At 34.3% G+C, this 13594-nt stretch overlaps 1 protein-coding gene across 1 annotated transcript in view; it reads right to left on the reverse strand.

Moving 5' to 3' along the window:
• The window catches only part of CARF (calcium responsive transcription factor), a 56290-nt gene extending 48022 nt beyond the window's left edge, over nt 1–8268 (reverse strand). The window contains exons 1-3 of the mRNA XM_051983759.1: nt 8109–8268; nt 3605–3725; nt 2278–2505 (exon numbers count right to left, since the gene is read on the reverse strand). Of these exons, the coding sequence (XP_051839719.1) occupies nt 2278–2505; nt 3605–3715 (339 nt within the window). The 5' untranslated portion in view covers nt 3716–3725; nt 8109–8268. The remainder of the gene's footprint in view (nt 1–2277; nt 2506–3604; nt 3726–8108) is intronic.
• Between the last annotated feature and the right edge of the window lie 5326 nt (nt 8269–13594).

The following is a 13594-nucleotide window of genomic DNA, read 5'->3' on the forward strand; positions in this document are numbered from 1 at the left end:
TGAATAAGTTTATATTTGCTTTAACTTTTATATTTGCTGATCAGTAGATCAAGTATTTGTCCTCTTAGGAAGTTTTTGGATTACCTCCCTGTTTCAGTAGCTAATTTACACTTGTTAAATTTCTGTATAAAATTGTTATAACAGTAACTCTAGATGTTCTTTCCTCAATTCATTAATTTTGGGGGGAAAGAGGGGAGGTTTAAAAAGTTAACATTTCCCATATCTTCCATTCTTCTTGAAAGTATTGACAATATAAAGGCATTATATTTTTGTGTAGTCTATAAGTCTTTGGTCTCACTAAACCTTTTTCCTGAACCATATTATCCAACAATTTTTGGTAACATCATCTATTTCAACCTTTGAATTGAATTCACTGAATGTAATATAAGCACATGCTTAATTTCTTCATAAAATTTCTCAACTTCTTCATTCTCTACAACAGATGTTAGTGCAAAAATTGTAATTATTTTCATGATGGTCTCTCTAAAAATACTTATCATGAGTCCTACAATTTTGAAATGACACAGTCTATGAAATGTTTCTTATTGTCTTTGGGCAGAAGATAAAAGCAACTTTAACAACCTGTTTATATGCCTCTTTAAGAAGAACTTATAAACTGGTTTTGTTTTTTTATTAAGCTACAATTTCCTTCTTCTTGTTTGATTTAAAGTTTGAATGTTGAACATTATAATTCAGTGCTTCCAGTAACATATATACTTATTTGATGGTTATTAGAAAAGAATTTCATATTTAGGATAGAAACATCTAAATTAATGTTTAAAGGCTGTCTAAAAATTATGATTCTAACATCTTCTCCCTTTTCCACCATTCTACCACTACAGGGTTGGAATAAGAACCATTTGGTATTTTTCGGTTTGTTGGGTTCCTATCTGTGGTCAAGAAATTCACCATCAAGCAGCCAATCTATTAACAACAAGTCTCTCTATGCTTAGCTAATCTTTGGAAAACTGATGTAGTCTGTGGTCAAGTTTACATTCTAATTATTTTCACTGTGATAGAGAACCTACCAAATGCAAAGCTTGTACTCTGTTAGGATAGCCTTTGTGAACTTAGCTCCATAACATGATTTCACTGTTATGTACAATGGTACATGTACACACACACATTCCTCTAAAAATTTAGATTTTATGTGTAAAATGAAAATATTAACATATTTAATTTTTTCCTTTCATGAGCATCATCTCTGAATTCTAATAATCTTAAGAATTTGTAGATTTAGAACTGGATGAAATGAAAATGGGCACTTAGTATATAATCTCTTCATTTTATAGATGAGGAACTGAGGCTTATAGAGAGAGGTTAAGTTACTTGCTTATTTATTCTTTGTACTATTTATTTCCAGTCTTTCTTCCATATCTATTTCATATTCTGCATAAAACAATTCTTTAAGTCACTGGATCAAAAACTCTATTAAAAAGGGATTGTGGGGGCAGCTAATTGGCACAGTGGATAGAGTACCAGCCCTGAAGTTAGGAGGACTTGATTTCAAATCTGGTCTCAGATATTTAACACTACCTAGCTGTGTGACCCTGGATAAGTAACTTAACCCCAATTGCCTCAGCAATTTAAAAAAAAAAAAGAAAAGAAAAGAAAAAGGGATTGTGTTTTAACTTTCTAACCTCCTTAGCACTAGTTATAATGCAATACACATAGAAGGTATTCAAGAAATGTTTGTGGAATTAATGTCCTTCCCTCATGTTTATCAGTCCACCATCTTATTAGAGGTATAAAAAAATTCATGTCTACCCCCATCAACTTATTCCAAAAAAACCCTACAAATACTCCTTTCAAAGATAGTATCATTATTATTTTTAATTTTATAACTGATGAAGCTTGCCTTACTAACAAAAACAGGTTCAGGTTTTTGTTTGTTTAATTGAACCTGAAGAAATATCAACTGATGAAAAGTGCAACATAAAGTAATATTTAATTATAGAATTGCCTGGGCAACTTCATATTTAGGATACAAATATCTAATTTTCACTGGGTCCATTTCAATTATTCATAAAACAAGAATGTGGGACTAAATGATCTCCAAGGTTCCTCTGAGTTTTAAATCCTGTGGTCCTAAAAAAACTGAAATTTAATAGAAGAATGTATATAATATTAGGTCCATATAGTTCTTTATTTGGTGATTAATATTTAACTTCATCCTTACAATCTTTTTTTTGGAAAGGTAAGATCTGAAAGGCAAAGCTGTTTACCTTACAATTTATGAAGCATTGTGAGCACTGGACTGTTTTCAGATATACTCACCATCTGTGTATTATAATCCCCTAGTGACTGAAGCTCATATTGAATAGGATGCCCATTTTGGTCTACTAGATGGAACTGCTCTGTGGAAAGAGACTGTGGCTGTGACAGCTGGACTGGTACATGCTGTGATGGGAGTGAATTATCTGCTACACCAACTGTGATGGGCAAAACTGCAGAAGAATCATTTTGTCCAAAGGAAGGATCCCTGGAATCCATGCAGGTTAGATGCTTTTGTATAGGAAAAACAAAATATCACTTCAATTCCCCTGAAATATATTGGTTCACAAAAATTCCCATACCAACCCAACAACAAAAAATTGATTTCAAACACATTGCATTTTATTATGCAGTTATCACTTTTCCCAGATAAATAATACTTTTTTCAAAAAGTTCAGTGGCATTAAGTTATTAATTTTGACATGTTGTGTAGTGAAAGATGAATTCCTTGAAAAAGGGGAATAGTTATGAGTTTAATATATTGTGATCTCATTCATCAGATAATATAACTCATTTAATAAATTTGTGAATCCCTGTCCCCTCAGTAATTTTATTATCTTTTTCTATTCAGTTCAGAACAACATGTTCATTTAAAAAAGAAAAATCTGCTTCCCCAAAGTGTTTAAAAAAAAAAAAGAGTGGAGTGATCAGAGTTATATGTACTCCTACAGAATATTATCCTACAGTCTCTTCAGTTAAGCTATCATTGTTATTGTTTCTTTACATACATCAAGTATTGCATGAAACACAAAAATAATCCTAACTTACATTCAGTTTATAAATAATTTTATCCAAAAAAGTCACTATTTTCCCATATGATTTAAAATTTCTGATGGATCAATATATGCAATTTTCATTTTTATTTGTGACCTATTTTTACTTCTCTTTATCTTAAACTTTACATAGGCAGTCACTATATCCTAAATCTGATATATTTCATATATTTTATTAGAGCTGTAAGGGACTTTAAATTTCAACTTGTCCAGTCCTCTTTTTTTTAACAGATGAGAAACTAAGGTCCACAGAGGTTAATTTGCCCAAGATCACAGAGTAACCAAGCAGGAGATCTAGGATTCCCACTCAGGACCTCTGATTCCAAATCAAGTATTCTTTTCACTGCCTCCCTTAATATCATCTGACTTTAAAAACAAAATTCAACAAGTTTTGCAGAAAATACCTTATGAAGGTATACAATATTTTTATGCTGTTATTATTAATAAATGAAATATAACATTTCTTAGGCAAGTAAAGTCATTATATAGCAGGGTATTCCCCCCTCAGAATGAAAATAAGCTGCAAAGAAAGTGATTTTTTAAATCTTAACTCCCACCTGAAGCACCTGAACTTCTCTTTCTGACTCTTCGATGTTATTATAGTTGAGTACTAATAAATCATGAGACTGTTCCATCCTGGCATCATGGCCAGTTCCATTTTCTTCCATTAAAAGACAGCTGAAAGAATCCAAATTGAAGTCAATAAAAGTACTTTATAATAATTTTTACAATCCCCTCCATTCCCACAAAACTAAATTCCTATTTCACAGGAAATTTAAGATTTGATTGAATAAATTTGTTCACATCTATTGAATAATCAGGGGCAAATGTCAGTACTAGGTAATTCCTACATCCTTAAGTCACATTTAATCTGGCGTTCAAGGATGCTAGGGAAAGAAATTTATAATATTTTTTTCTTCTTTCTCATTTTAGAGATCATTGAGCCTAGAATAAAGAAAGTAGATTTATTTTTGCAGTTGGGCAAATCCTGATCTTGATATCTCATTATTATAAACTATAAATTGTTTATCATGTGTAAAAGAGCATTGTCATAGAACTCATAGAACCACTGATTAAAGGCATATAGAAAGAAGCCAAATAAAGATAAATAAATGCTATAAGAACAATCAATTTGTGACTAAGTGATCTTAGGTACTAATATGACATCTGGTATTCCACACCTTAAAGAATAAATTTCAATACAAATTTCATAAAGATTAAATTTGGACTATATCAAACAGCAACAGGTAGAAGTTTACTTTTAAACAACCATTTAAATGTTTCCTTAGGTTAAGAAAGTCCTTAAAAATAGCAAATAACCCTTCACCAAAAAAATATACCCCCAAACCAAAATATTCTAAGATATTACATGGAAAATTAAGATGATGCTGTTGTCAGCATTTTTATTGGGTAAAATTAAAATCCTAAGACTAAAAATTATGCACTTCATAAAAGGCTTCAGGTTTATTTTTACTTTTTCTATAAATATCTACTCTGAAATATAATGCCATGTTTTATCAAACATTATTATAGATATATGATTTTTGTTCAATTAATAAAAACTTGTTAAATACTGCATAAAGTGGAATCTATTACCTATTTCTACTTCCCTTTATCTTAAATTTTACTTAATACAATAAATTTCATGAACAACAAAAATACATAGCTAAAGGGCTAAAAATAAATTCTGAGATACCTTTAAAATAATTTACATAGATTTTAACATCTTGCAAAATTGATAGAACTAAATTATCCCTTGGAACTCAGTAAAAAACAGAAGTAAGATAAAAGAAGGAGACTCTAATATGATGAATTTCCAAGGGGAAATCAACTTTGGTAAAAGAGGATCCATATCAAAAGGGAGAACTACCTTTGGAATAATCAAGTTTCAATGTGAAAAGACCAACTAAATGCAAAACTTTGAGTTAAGCCACTTGCAAAAATGAAACTATTATAAATTCAGCAATTTTAAAACAATGTTTGTTACCAAGAATAAATTAAAGATATATTGGAAACTTTTGTATAAAATGCATGAGGTCAAGACAAAGAAGTGTTAAGAACATTTTATTTAGATTTTCAAAAAATGTGTGCACTATGAGATATGAATTAAGATTTTATATTTTATTGCTATAGCAACATGAATTGTAAGAGTTCATTACACAGAGAAATTTTTTCCCCTTCAACTACAATAATTGGAACTTTCTTTAAAAAGAATAGAATGATCTTTCTTGGAAAATTCTTGTGCAGATCATAATAATATAATAAATGAAGTTATTAAATGACACAATCCTAATCAGATTTCATTTGAACAATATTACCCAAATATTTGCTAAAGTATGATTTTGAAATTCCTTTTCCTTCTTCTTAAAGAAAAAAATATTTAAAAAAGTAGAACCCTAAAGGTAGCAAAATATAGAGGAAAAGGAATTTTTATAAATATTGCTATTTTTTCACTACTTAAAACTTGAAACATTTAAGAATAAAAGTTAGCATTGATCACTAGAAACATTAAGACTAAAGTCAAAATAGTCTTCCTTAGAGAGGCAGAAATACAATTATTCCTTGGAGAAGAAAAGGAAATTCATCTTTAAGCAAGTAAACTACAAGCCTTAATGGTTCTTTAGGCTTTAGGACTTAAATTGAAGTTTAAGTATGGATGGTTTTTTTTATAAATTACATAGATCCCCTTTCTTAACATGCTGCTGCTAATCCAGTTATTGTGAAAACACTTCTGTATAGTTTTTGGAGAATTGGTATGTTCAGGAGGGAAAAACCTCTGTGAAAGGCAGCCACAGTTTAGAGGAACTGATCCTAGCAGGGCAGTCCCTCAAGGGGACTTACTTAGGTTACTAGGTATCTGTTGTCCCTTCTCCCCCTAATCACTCAGCTAGAATTTTTTTATTCTTAATTTATAGATTTGTGTCAACACATACTTTTGAAATTCAGTTCCAGTAGGGTTTTTAAAAGTGGCTATCAGTCATTCATACTTTGATAAGATTGATCTTTCCTTAAACATTTAGCCAGTATTAGGTATACTGTAGGAACAAAAATTAAAAGCAATCTTAGCAATTAAGAAATTTGTGCCTATGGCACAAGGAGAGAGAAGGAAAAACCTCTTTTTTAGTCTTCCTCTGTTTTCATACCATCCAACATTCAAGATACAGATCTCAAGTCAGTATCATAAGTAATATAATGAAGCTACATTATGGATTGCAGATTTTATGATCAGGATAGGCAAACTAATAAATACTTATACTAGTATCCCTCTGGACAAATGCACTTCAAATTTCAAATTGCCTTAAAAAATAAGTTTTGGAATATAGCTGATCACTATAGTAGAAAGAGAAATGAATGTAGGACTTAATCAAAGTGGGAATAGTACCTGAAAAAAGATCTGAGACTGCATTAGGAGATGGTCTAACTTTTAGATATAAGATGGAGGTCCCATGGTATCATGTTCTGATCAGATTGTTCACAGTAGTCTGTTCATAATACTACATTTTAAGAAGTATTCAGAAGATGGCAACCAGGATGAAGTACTTTTAGTTCATGGGATATAATTAGTCACATGTCAAATAAGTGGGATTCAAGAAAATGATTTAAGGAATGTGCATTAAGACTGTAGACTTCTCAGTGGAAATATAATAGTAGCCTTCAAGTATCTGAAAGGTTGTTATATAGAAAAAGTGATTAGATATTCTGTTTGGCGGGGTAGAATTTGGATCAACACATAGTACTTGGAGAGGCAAATTATGAATTGATATAAAATCAAACTTCTCAACAACTATCCAAAGTGGAATTAAAAAGTCCAAGGAAATAGGACATTATTCCTTTCAGAAGGTCTGCCAATAAAGGTTAGATAGTCACCTGTCACTTATGGTTTATATTAAATGACTTCTGAATTTCCTTCTAACTGAAATTCTGTGAGATTTCTCAGTCCTAGTTCTCAGACATGAGCTATGTGATCTTGGGGAAATACTTCAACCTCTTAGTTTTAGTTTTTTCATCTTTAGAATGATCAAACTTTCATTTACCTATTGGGGTTGCTGTAAACAAAATATTTTGCAAATTGTAAGATGATACAAAATTTTGAGGGCAAATAAGTAGCCCAATAGATAAAGAGTGCCAGCTGGGCCTGGAATTAGGAATATGTGAGCTGAAATCTGGCCTCAGATTCTTACTAGCTGTGTGACCCTGAACAAGTCAGTTAATCCTGTTTGCCTTAGTTTCAGCATCTCTAAAATGAGCTGGAGAAGGAAATAGCAAACCAATTTCAAAAGTAGAGTAGAGTTATGAAGAGTCAAACATGACCGACCAATAGCAACAGAAATGTAAGATATTATAATTCTTCTAAATAATACTAATAATAACTGACATTTATACAGTTAGTATATATACTAATTTTAAGTTAGTAATGGGTGATTCTTCCATGATTTCATTTGAGTCTCACAATATCCCTGTGACATACATGCTATTACTCCATTTTATATATGAGAAGACTAGCTCAGAGAAAGATTATCTTCTTCATTTTATAGAAAAACAAATGGGGACTTAGAAATGATTTCCCTTAGTCACACAAGTTGCATATAGAAGAAATAAGACTTTAACTCAAATTCTTTGATTCCAAGTGATTTTCTTCTTATCACATCACAATCTTTCCTAGAAGTCATAGCTAGTCCTCAGTGGAAGGGAGATTCAAATCCAGGTCTTACTGATCTGAAGTTATTCATTATTTCTATTATTCCAGTTCAGTTGAGGAATATCTGAATGACACGATCTTCTAGATAATTTCACAGTATACCAAATAAATACAAAAGATTTCCTTCCTCCCCATTATTACAATCCTGCAAAATAAATACAAAAGATTTCCTTCCTCCCCATTATTACAATCCTGCAAAAATTTTTTTAAACTAGATCTGTGATTTCACTTGGTGGAAATTCCTGTATTACTAACATACATACATACATACATATATATATATATATGGTATCTCTTCTGGGTAACCTCAAACACCTCATTTTATTATGTCAAGTTATGAAATATTATAAAATAATACTTACCACACACAATAGTTCCATGTCAAGGCATAGTTACTTAAGGACCAGCATGTTAGGTATCATGTCCATCCATAAATGAAATCTTCTTCCCCAACTGGTTACCATAAACAGAACAATATTCTAAGACAAGGTATAGTTTTGACTTTTTAAGTATGTGAAATGGTAAAAAAAAAAAAAAATTATTATTATTCACCAGCTCTATAACTATTCACTATTAATTTCCAAAATATAAAGAATAAAAATTATTTTCATGCAATGATTAATTTAAACTAAAGACCATTAAGCAGCCATAAATATATTTGTCAAGAACTGTGAGAAAACTTAAGTGGAATGGTCCTGAAGCCTAAAACCCAATAGGTGCTACACTTATTATCTATGCCATTAGGAAAAAAAACAAACAAATAAACCTTCGCACCACACAATTAGCAATTTAAAATGTTTTTTTTTTTTTCCTGGTAGAAATGGTTAAAAAAACAACAAAATATATTTCTATGAGTTTTTAACAAATTAGTCTAACACTGGCAGATAATACCTCCTAAGGAAATGACTTTACTCATTTTAAAAATATGGTAAAAGCTTAGTTTGCAGGGATACAATAAAACCAGAAATGGATAAAAGATGAAAATAACTTAAAACTATTTCGTTAGTTTCCATTGTGGAAGGAAATGAAAAAGGTTGGGAACAGACCCTAATAATTACAGCATCTTTCTAGTGCATTTCTAAAAAATATTTTTAAAGTAACTCTACATAACAATCCGGTTAAATAAGTTACAGGAGACTATAGTACTGAATAATTTGTTTAAAATTATCTCAAGAACCAATGATATAAAAAACAAAATCTAGGATATTTGTATCCCAGATAACAGGCCAAAAAATTTAAGAGTATTTTAGTGGAGGGGTTTAATTTTTTTTCTCTTTGTTAAAAAGCTGGTCTGCAGAAAGTTGCCAAATTAATCAAAAATTACTAATAAGAAAAGTAAATCAGCACAATTTTCATATAAATAGAAATTTTTTAAAAAACCAATTTTTAAAATTGGTTCCTGAATTATGACTTTTAAAAATAATTCCTCAACAGTCTGAAATTGCACAATTGTATTTATATAGTAATAATCAGATAAGCATAAAAACTTAATCATATCTAAATTTTGAACACTGAAATGTTGGCCTCCCCATAGTATAGCCTCTCCTTAGTTGTCTGGGAATCCTAATTTTTTAATTCTATTCTTTCCCTATGAATATGCATAGACACACAAATCTATAATCTCATATCTCTTTAGTGCAGAGAATGTAGGGAAAATGATGAGCTGCTATATTAACAAGAAATAAATTAATTTCTAAGGTCCCTTCCAACTCTGACATAATAAATTATGCAATCTGTATTATAATCCTTCTAATCACTTGAAACCACCTGATCCTCTACAATTTCCTAAATGAGAACTACTATAATAAATGAGGAAGATATGAAATCATCATGGTTTTAAGGCACACCAGCATTTTAAATAAACCAATAGAAGAAATAATGGATGTGATATTTAACATCTTTAAAGCAAAAACACTACATAAAGGCATGATTTTTAATGATTGACAATGGTTACAATGAGAGTACACGAATATATGAAGTAATCAGTTGTGCCTGTTTATCTCAACTTGATGACAGAATATGCTTCATATTTCATATTTAAAGATATTGAACAATTATCAACACTAATTTTCTTTTCTAAGCAACAATGATGGGATTCAGCTGAACAATAAACAAAAGACATTTCAGTAACTGAGTAATAATTTCCAGTAATGGACAAGAGGCTGCATATGGAATCAGAAAGATCAGTATTCAAGTCTCACCTCTAACACAAAGAAACTGTATAACCATAATCAAGTTACCTAAACTCTCAGTCCTCCTGGCAATTTAATAGACTATTAAATTACAAAGGAATTGCCAGTCTTCATTTGTAGACATAGCTTTCATGCAAATGAAGTCAAAGATGTGGAATGCCCCCTCAACAACTGAAAAAGTATTTTTGTTACTGATTAGTAAAAATATATTACACAGATTCATTTTCAGTTCATAGAATCCTAGAAGCAGAAGAAACTTCATAGATTATCTAGTTCAATCCCTAACATATGAGAACTCTTTTCCATACATTGATACTAGTTCTGTCTGTCCTTTAGAGTCAAGCTAATTTTAAGCTGAAAACCTCTTAACTCTGACAACATTTCAGTACCTTTAGGCTGAAACCTTTTCCATGCTCTTTTCTTCTCCAGTCTAAAATGTCCTTCAGTTCATCCTCATATAACATGATTTTGAATTTCCATATCCTAGTGTCTTCCTCTAGACTTGCTATAGCTTCTTGATATTCTTCCTAAATTATCATGCCCACTATATTACAGATGCTATACTTTTATTAAATGTACCTTATCTCACTAGCTACTTTGACCACCAAGACAAACTGTTGATTCATATTTCATAATCAGTTTGCATCTCCCGAAACTATCAAAACCAAAATGGTTTTGATAGTCTCTGGAGATGCAAATTGATTGTGAATATGTGAAACCAGTTGCATACTTTTTAAAAGCCCAAATGCAAGATTTTACATTCATTCTTAAATTGCAGGGACCACCATTCTAGCTTGTTTGTGGTACTTTTTAGGTTTTGATTCTTATCTTCAAGATAGTTTTATCACATATACTTTGTTTTCTTTAAAAATAGCAATCTGGAAAATTAAAAAGAATACATCCTGATATTATATTTACTGATCACATTTGAGATATTTTAATTTTAAAAATCAATCTTCACATTAATTGAAATACAAATTAGGCATTTTTTCATCTCAGCAAAATGCAAACCAACAATAAGATTTAAATGACCTAATATTTATGGAAAAAACCCTATACATTTCAATGTAAAATCTTTGTTAAATGACCGATTTTTCTTTATTTTTAAAAAAAACCCTGAAAATCAGAATTCAGTTGTTTTCAGGTCTTACTTTACTGAAATAATTTAAAAGAGTAAAAGTTACAAGGGCACTATACAAACATCATAAAGAATGAAAAACAGACAAATTATGTCTAATAGCAATGTTGTTGCCTCTTAAACTTTACTAGTATATGATATAATACAAAAAGACTTTTGAATTTATGTGCCTTTTCTTCAAGAGCCTTTAAACATCCAAGTAGCATAGCAATTAAAAATTTGTTAAATGGATTTTCAGGACTACTCTATGTATATATTGACATTCATTATATATTCATTAACTTCAAGATTTCTTCTCCCTTTTTCCAATATACCATCTCTCAACTGCACGGTCCCAATCCAAACAATATCTAAACTTGAGTATGAAAATCATGGTTAAGTCTATATGCTAGTGACAACATCTTTTTTTTCCTCCACTGCCCCATTACCTATTTTTCCATTCTCCTTGTTTCTTCTTCCTGGCAATATCTCGAAGTTACAAAACTCTTTAGTTGGAATTTGCACCTTTTACATTTAAACAAAGAGAACTATTCTCTAAGAACTGCTTAGAACCGCATTTTCCAAACTAATTTGGCCATGGAACACTTTAATTTGAAAATTTCCTTAGCTAGCCATAAATGCTAGCTAGCCCCTCGAGTCTGGAGTATACACGTGTATATACGTGTATGTGCGCGCACCTGGGACAAAAGGAACTTGGTGTAGCAAGAGCAAAATAGAAGGACTCCCATTTTCATGTCAAAAGAAGACCTGTCTTCTTTTGACAGACGTCTTCGAGAATATGGGGGGAAAAATGTCGGGGACGCTTTCTTCCCGCCACGGGTCTAGGCTGGACAAGTCCGGGGCTCGATGACGCCTTTATGCACCCACATAAGACAATGCTAGGCATTGCAAGAACTGGAGGAGGCAGCCCTTCGGCTACACCCTGACCTGCCCCCTTCCCACGGATACACCCGCGTGCTTTCTCCTCACTCTTACATCCCCCAGCACGGCGTCAGGGCATGGTTTCTGAGTCCCACCCCGCCCCCGAACACAGACGCTCCCACGGACACCCCGAGACTCCCAAGTCCTTAGGTCAGTCAAGTGGCTTTGGTGTCCTTGACTCGGTAAAACGCCCCCTCGAGGCGTGTGCTTGGGGGAGGGGACACCGGGGTGATGGCACTTGACTCAAACTGTCACCGTTTCTCCAGACAAAAGAGAGGGAGGGGCGGAGCTGAGAGTCAGGCACCCCAAGAGCAAGCCCCGGACCTCGGTGCATCCTCAGGGACTCTGCACCGAGCCATGCCACGGCGGCTTTTCTTTCAGCCGGGCTACCTAACCTCCGCCCGCCGGTGCCCGCAGGGTCAGGGGGCCTTCCCTGGGGAAAGGATCCGGGGAACCGCGGGGTTCCACTACGTTCTACCCCGTGACGCCGCATCTAGGGGGAAGCGGACGAGCCGCGGGCTCGGGGACTGGGCCCAGAATGAGGGGGCGGGTCCCGGAGTCTCCACAGAACCCCGGTGGAGGGTCGGGGTGGGTGACAGGGAGAGGGCAGGAGGATGGGGGGGCGGGGGAGGCGACAGAAGCCGCCTTTCCGGGCGCGAACATCCCCACCGCCCCCCGGCTCCCTCAGCCCTATGGCCGCCGGGAGCCCTGCAGGGCAACCAGGGAAGTCCGCTAAGCGCCGGAGCCGAGGGGGAGAAAATTCAAAACGAGTCTACTCAACCTCGTCTTGGCTCCGCGGCACCGCCATGGAGACCAGCGCACTGCGCAGGCGCGGCCCGCCCCGCCCTGCAAGGGACTCGCCGGCTCCACTGTGCACCTGAGAAGAATGGCCCTCTTTGGCCACCATCGCGGGATTCCCTTCGGAATCTGCCTTTTTTTTTTTTTTTTTTTTTTTAACTTTCCTCAATTTGGATTTGTGAAGAGGAAAATGTAGAGCAGAAAATAATCACATCCCATTCCCCTCACCTCTCCCTGCCCCTTCGTGACTCCCAGGCTGGAAGTGTGATTGAGAAGATAGGAGGCATAATAACCAAATCATTCGATGTTCAGAACTAAGACGGACTACCATTCCCAGTGTGCATTGCGGAGAGCCTAGGGTTACAAATTGAAGGTTACCGTCTTCTGGGAGTTGTAGTATCTATGATCCCTGACTGGGTTTCTCTTCTCATGCTTTCGTGATGATTTAAAAACTACGTACATATTTTTGAAGGACATTATATATCTCCCTGATACATCAAGTCTGGAGACAATAAAAGAAACCGGCTAATTAAAAAATGTTGACAGCGTGGGGACGAGACGGAAGCGCCTTTTAAGAAGAGACCTAACTAGTAGATCGTGGCTCTATGGAATCGTCAGTCGAACTCTTTGGCCTAAAGCATCCCCGGTAGTGCCGGTGTGCAGCCACGTGGTTGGTGTCTTTCCTCGCTGGCTGGTGCTGCAGCGGTCGGAAGTCTTTCTCCCAGCCTCTCCAGTTGGTTCGGGAGGATTAGGAGCGGGTCCAAGTCGATCCCGCACACACATCCCCCCATCCCTCCGG

This window comes from Antechinus flavipes, chromosome 3 (assembly GCF_016432865.1).
Source record: "Antechinus flavipes isolate AdamAnt ecotype Samford, QLD, Australia chromosome 3, AdamAnt_v2, whole genome shotgun sequence".
NCBI lineage: Eukaryota > Metazoa > Chordata > Mammalia > Dasyuromorphia > Dasyuridae > Antechinus > Antechinus flavipes.